General features: G+C 43.2%; 1 protein-coding gene across 1 annotated transcript in view; it reads left to right on the top strand.

The window, feature by feature from the left end:
* The first annotated feature begins 1866 nt into the window (after positions 1-1866).
* The window catches only part of CCDC13 (coiled-coil domain containing 13), a 39772-nt gene continuing 35638 nt past the window's right edge, over positions 1867-6000 (top strand). Inside the window, exons 1-2 of the mRNA XM_047098548.1 lie at positions 1867-2093; positions 5452-5600. Of these exons, the coding sequence (XP_046954504.1) occupies positions 1873-2093; positions 5452-5600 (370 nt within the window). The 5' untranslated portion in view covers positions 1867-1872. The remainder of the gene's footprint in view (positions 2094-5451; positions 5601-6000) is intronic.

The raw sequence follows: 6000 nt of genomic DNA, 5'->3' as shown, positions 1-6000 counted from the left end.
AGTGAGTAAAGTGGATGTCTGGGGGGAGAGCATTCTAGGGAGAGGGAATGGCAAGTACAAATGCCCTGAGGTGGTCGTGAGCATAATGAGAGTGGGGCTGGAAATACACGAACATTTATGTAAAGACATTTATGGAGGATCAACAAGATTTATCACTACTTGGATGGTGGGTGGATGTTGTGACTTCAGTTTGGTTTCAGGCAGGGGTGCTTAACACCAGACATGAGGAGGCCGTTTAAAAATTCCAGTGTCCGTGCTCTGTTATTCTGTTTACCTGAAGTTCAAAAGTAGACAAAAATACCCAGAATGTATGAGGAACTCTGACCACTCAATAATAAGCAGACAACGTGATTTAAAAATGGGCAAAAAATATCAATAGACATGTCACAAAAGAAGATATGAAAATGGCCAGTAAGCACAGGAAAAGATGCTCGATATAATTTGATATCAGGGAAATGCAAATTAAAACCACACTGAGATGCTACTTCATAGTCACTAGAGAGACTAAAATTTAGACTGACCATACTAAGTGCTGGCAAGGATATGGAGCAACTGGAACTCTCAAACACTGCCGGTGGGAATGTAAAATGTTACAGCCACTCTAGAAAACAATTCAGCAGTTTCTTATAAAGCTAACATAAATTTACCATATAAGCTGGCATTTCCACTTCTATGTATTTGCCCAAGGGAAATAAAAACATATGCTCACACAAAGACTTTCTTGTATATGAATGTTTATAACAGTTTTTATTCATAATAGCTGAAAATGGAAACAGCTCAGGTGTCCAATAACAGGTGAATATATGAACAAACTGTGGTATATCTATGTGATGGGATACTACCCAACAATAAGCAGGAATGAACTAATGATGCATGCAACAATATTAATAAATCTCCAAAAGGTACTGCTAAGCACACACACACACACACACACGAACAAAACAAAACAAAAACAAACCACAAAGGCTACCTACTGTATGATTGCAGTTATATGAAATTCTAGAAAAGACAAAATGTAAGGGATCAAAAGCAGATCAGAGTTTGCCTGGGACTGGGACTGGCAGGGAGATTGTCTGCAGAAGGGCACAAAGGAACCTTTCTGGTGTGATAGAAATGTTCTACAGTGCTGCTGCTCGTGGCTGACACACGTATATGTGTTTGTCAAGACTCATTTGCACACATAAAATGGCATATTTTATTGTCAATGACTTATACTTCGGTAGAATTTAAAGATTAAAAAGAAAACATAAAACTCATCTTCAATGGCAGAGGTTGGAACAGTGGTTTCTTGGGGGGAATGACTGCCTGGAGAGGGTACAAGATAGTCTGCTTGGGGACAGGAAGTACTTATACCTTGATCCAGGTGGTCACCCCAGGGATGTATACTTATGTAATGGTCCATTGAGCTGTACATTCAGGATTTATGTACTTTACCATGTGTAAATTATACTTAGAATTTAAAAAGTATGATGTCTGAACCCCGCTCCTGGAAATTGGGATTTAATTGGTTCAAGGATGTGTCCAAGCTTTGTTATATTTTAGAAGCCCTTAGGAGATTCTAATATCCAGCCAGTGTGGAGAGCCATTGCTTTTAGAGACAGGAAGGAGAGCAGTGTTGAGTCTGAGCGACGGGGAGCAGTCTGGTGGCACATTCAGGGCAGGAGGAGGATGTTCAGCTCAGCCTTGGCTTTCAGGGGATTTGAGGTGAGGCTGGGTGTTCCAGGCTTCCATAGGGATACATACAAGGCTAAGCAGGGTACTGCAGACTTGGAGGCTGTAGACAGAGCTGACTGTGTGCTGAGTACTCTTGGGAAATGTGTGCTTGTTGGGGTTTGCTTCTGCGCAGGCTTCTTTTCCTACTCCTAGGGCAAGATGGCAGCAGATGAAGGTGCACGGGACACCTTGCGGCTCCAGTTCAAGGCCATGCAGGAGATGCAGCACAAAAGGTTGCAGAAGCAGATGGAGAAACAGAGGGAAAAGGAACTGAGCCTTGAAAGCAAAGTTGATGACCAAAAAGAGCCCTTGGAGATCTCGGATGGCCTCAGCCTTCTCCAAGCTGGGGAGCAAAACTCAAAAAACAGCTTCGAGCAGAGGTAAATGCAAACTTGAACCCTCCCAGGAGCACTAGAGGGAGGTAGAGAAGGTGGGGGAGAAATGATTACAGACAGCTAGACAATCAGGTTGACTAGATGCGTGTATATAAGTGGGGCCACAGAGATTTTGACACAGAGGTTGTTACTGAAGATTTGCCTCTGATAGATCTGTGCTCCCGTGGATATAAGTTGGTATGAAATGTGTATAAAAATTGTTCAAAGTCAAATTGAAAATTTGAAACTCATCAGGGTGTAGTTTATTCACTTGGATTTTCTTATTCCGTCTCTCTTTCATGAAAACCGTGTTTGGGTTTCTGAGGAGGTGGTTGGCTAACTCTGATGGTTCATAAATGATGATTGCTGCAAATTCTCATCTGAGATCGTTCTCCTATGCCAATTCCCTTTCCTGACACATAACAACCATAAACATACCTGTCCTAAGAAAGCTCTTGGTGGGTTCCTTGGTTTTTCACATTGGTGAGAAGGTTGAAAATAGTCTGGAATCTTCTCATTTTGTTTTAAATTCAGTGCATGTTGATTTATACTGGTTGTCAAAGCAGAAGTCTATATTGATAACAAAATTCTCTGATAGTAAAAAAACAACAACAACAACAACAAAAACCCAAAACTCCACAATAGTTGTTGAGTTGTCTCTTTGCTTCTGGTTTGGCCCAGAATCTATCTTACCCATCCTCAGATGGGTACTTTTTATGGTTTCTCAACTTTCAAAATGTTCCACTAAAAAATGTTAATAGGGAAAAACATACAGGTTGTGCAATAATTGGAAAAGTTCCTGTGGCTCCGAGATATTAGCTCTAAGTTAACCCCAGACCTATGTTTCCACATGATCTTTTCCCAAATTGGAGAAACTGGTTGGTGGAGGCCCGAGCCACTGATGGAATAACAGCAGTAATGATGATATCAGCTGTTAACTAATAATAACCGTTCCCTATAACGTCTATAACTTACTCACTTCCCACACAACTGTCCCTAGGGAGCCTGTTCTGTGCCTCATGGTAGAAATGATCACAGACCCATCAATCATGTGGTTCTCGTGTTTTAAAGTGCTGGAGAGTACCTTGCAAGACAACTCATGATGAACAAAACCAACCACCTGCTCGGATTTCTGTCAGGTTTACCTGAAACCTAGAGACCTAGGCTCAACTTAAGACTTAGACAATTCCTGTGTGGTCTTCTAATATGTATGTGTATGTGTATATACACATGCAGTTAAGACTATCAGTATCTTGGGGCACCTGGGTGGCTCAGTCGGTTAAGCATCTGACTTTGGCTCAGGTCATGATATCGCGGTTCATGGGCCCAAGCCCTGCCTCGGGCTTGCTGCTCTCAGTGCTAAGCTCGCTTTGGATCCTCTGTCTCCCTCTCTCTCTACCCTTCCCCTGCATTTCACACATTTTTTTTTAAATTTTTTTTTTCAACGTTTATTTATTTTTGGGACAGAGAGAGACAGGGCATGAACGGGGGAGGGGCAGAGAGAGAGGGAGACACAGAATTGGAAACAGGCTCCAGGCTCTGAGCCATCAGCCCAGAGTCCGACACAGGGCTCGAACTCACGGACCGCGAGATCGTGACCTGGCTGAAGTCGGACGCTTAACCGACTGCGCCACCCAGGCGCCCCTCACACATTTTTATATATATTGCTACTGCAGTCAGTCTGTTCTAAATGCTTCACGATACATGCTATGATTTCTTCTCAACCTATAAATAATTTAGAAATGTGTTTTTCTTAAAAAAAAATAATTTTTTTTGAGAGAGAGAGAGAGAATGTGTGTGGGGGAGGAGCAGAGCGAGAAGGGGACAGAGGATCTGGAGTGGGCTCTGTGCTGATACCGGTAAGCCCCATGTGAGGTTCAGACTCACAAACCATGAGATCATGACCTGAGCCAAAGGGAGACACTCAACTGACTTGAGTCACCCAGGTTCCCCAGGCATGTGGTTTGTTGTTGTTTTTTTAGTCCCAAACGTATGATGGGTTTGAGGGTTTGTTTTTTATTTTATTTTTTTGCTGTCTTTTTAGTATTGATTTCTAATTTTAGTCAATTGTCATTAAACAAAAAGGTCTGTATGATGTCCATTATGTGGAATTTGCTAAGATTGCCTTTGTGGCCTATAAGATGATACATTTTTATCCATGTTCCATGGATGCTTGAACAAGTATGAATTCTTGGAGAGAGGCAGTCAGTTATATAGCCCTTTCTTAAATCCATAGTAAACAATGTAATTCAAACCTTTTTTCTCTTTTCATGTGTGTGCATGTGTGTGTGAGTATGTGTGCATAGTCACTCGGTTTTTTTTTTTTCAACTTTTTTTTTTAATTTATTTTTGGGACAGAGTGAGACAGAGCATGAACGGGGGAGGGGCAGAGAGAGACGGAGACACAGAATCAGAAACAGGCTCCAGGCTCCGAGCCATCAGCCCAGAGCCTGATGCGGGGCTCGAACTCACGGACCGCGAGATCGTGACCTGGCTGAAGTCGGACGCTTAACCGACTGTGCCACCCAGGCGCCCCTCACACATTTTTATATATATTGCTACTGCAGTCAGTCTGTTCTAAATGCTTCACGATACATGCTATGATTTCTTCTCAACCTATAAATAATTTAGAAATGTGTTTTTCTTAAAAAAAAATAATTTTTTTTGAGAGAGGGAGAGAGAATGTGTGTGGGGGAGGAGCAGAGCGAGAAGGGGACAGAGGATCTGGAGTGGGCTCTGTGCTGATACCGGTAAGCCCGAAGTGAGGTTCAGACTCACAAACCATGAGATCATGACCTGAGCCAAAGTGAGACACTCAACTGACTTGAGTCACCCAGGTTCCCCAGGCATGTGGTTTGTTGTTGTTTTTTTAGTCCCAAACGTATGATGGGTTTGAGGGTTTGTTTTTTATTTTATTTTTTTGCTGTCTTTTTAGTATTGATTTCTAATTTTAGTCAATTGTCATTAAACAAAAAGGTCTGTATGATGTCCATTATGTGGAATTTGCTAAGATTGCCTTTGTGGCCTATAAGATGATACATTTTTATCCATGTTCCATGGATGCTTGAACAAGTATGAATTCTTGGAGAGAGGCAGTGAGTTATATAGCCCTTTCTTAAATCCATAGTAAACAATGTAATTCAAACCTTTTTTCTCTTTTCATGTGTGTGCATGTGTGTGTGAGTATGTGTGCATAGTCACTCGGTTTTGAGAACAGTGTGTTAAAATCTGCTCATTGACATTTTCCATTTTGTACAGACGAGTTCTTTTCACCACCTAGTGCCCAACCAGGTACAACAAGCCTGGGCAGTGGAGGCCTGACTCCTGCCCATCAGTCCCTATAATTCTGCCTTTGCCCTTGTAGGATGCTTGAAGAGGAGATCACACACCTTCGAGAGCAGCTCAGGGAGACAGTGGATGAAAATGGGCGATTGTATAAGCTGCTGAAGGAAAGGGACTTTGAAATCAAACATCTCAAAAAGAAAATAGAAGAGGACAGATTTGCCTTCACAGGTAGCTCAACCATTGCTGTGGCAGTGCCTGCCCTGATCTCCAGGTAGCTGGCCGAGCTGCCACGGAGCCCCCTGGGCAGGGCAAAGAGCAGGTTCCAGAGCACACGTGCTCAAGAGAGAGCGCCAAGGGTCAGCCATGGTCAATCAAGGTCATGCGGATGAGTCCTGGAGATGAAGGAGAGGTAGAGGAAGAGAGCAGGCCAAGGAGGCCGGTCAGCCAGGAAATGGGAGCACAGGAGCAGCAGGGACAGTCGGCAGGCATTCTGGGCAGTGTTGGTGACCTGGCTAGGACTCATGACAGGGCTTCTCCGTGGATTCTTGCTGCACGTTTGTCGGGCCAGCGCGGTCCGTTTTATCTTGGTGCTCTGGCTCAGCCATTGTGTTGTGGATGTGAAAAAACC

This window comes from Lynx rufus, unplaced genomic scaffold (genome assembly GCF_022079265.1).
Source record: "Lynx rufus isolate CCGP_SWC_20201006 ecotype Redwood Valley unplaced genomic scaffold, mLynRuf1.p SCAF_5, whole genome shotgun sequence".
Lineage (NCBI taxonomy): Eukaryota > Metazoa > Chordata > Mammalia > Carnivora > Felidae > Lynx > Lynx rufus.
The sequence above is the reverse complement of the archived record's forward strand: the minus strand, read 5'-3'. Positions and strand labels throughout refer to the sequence as shown.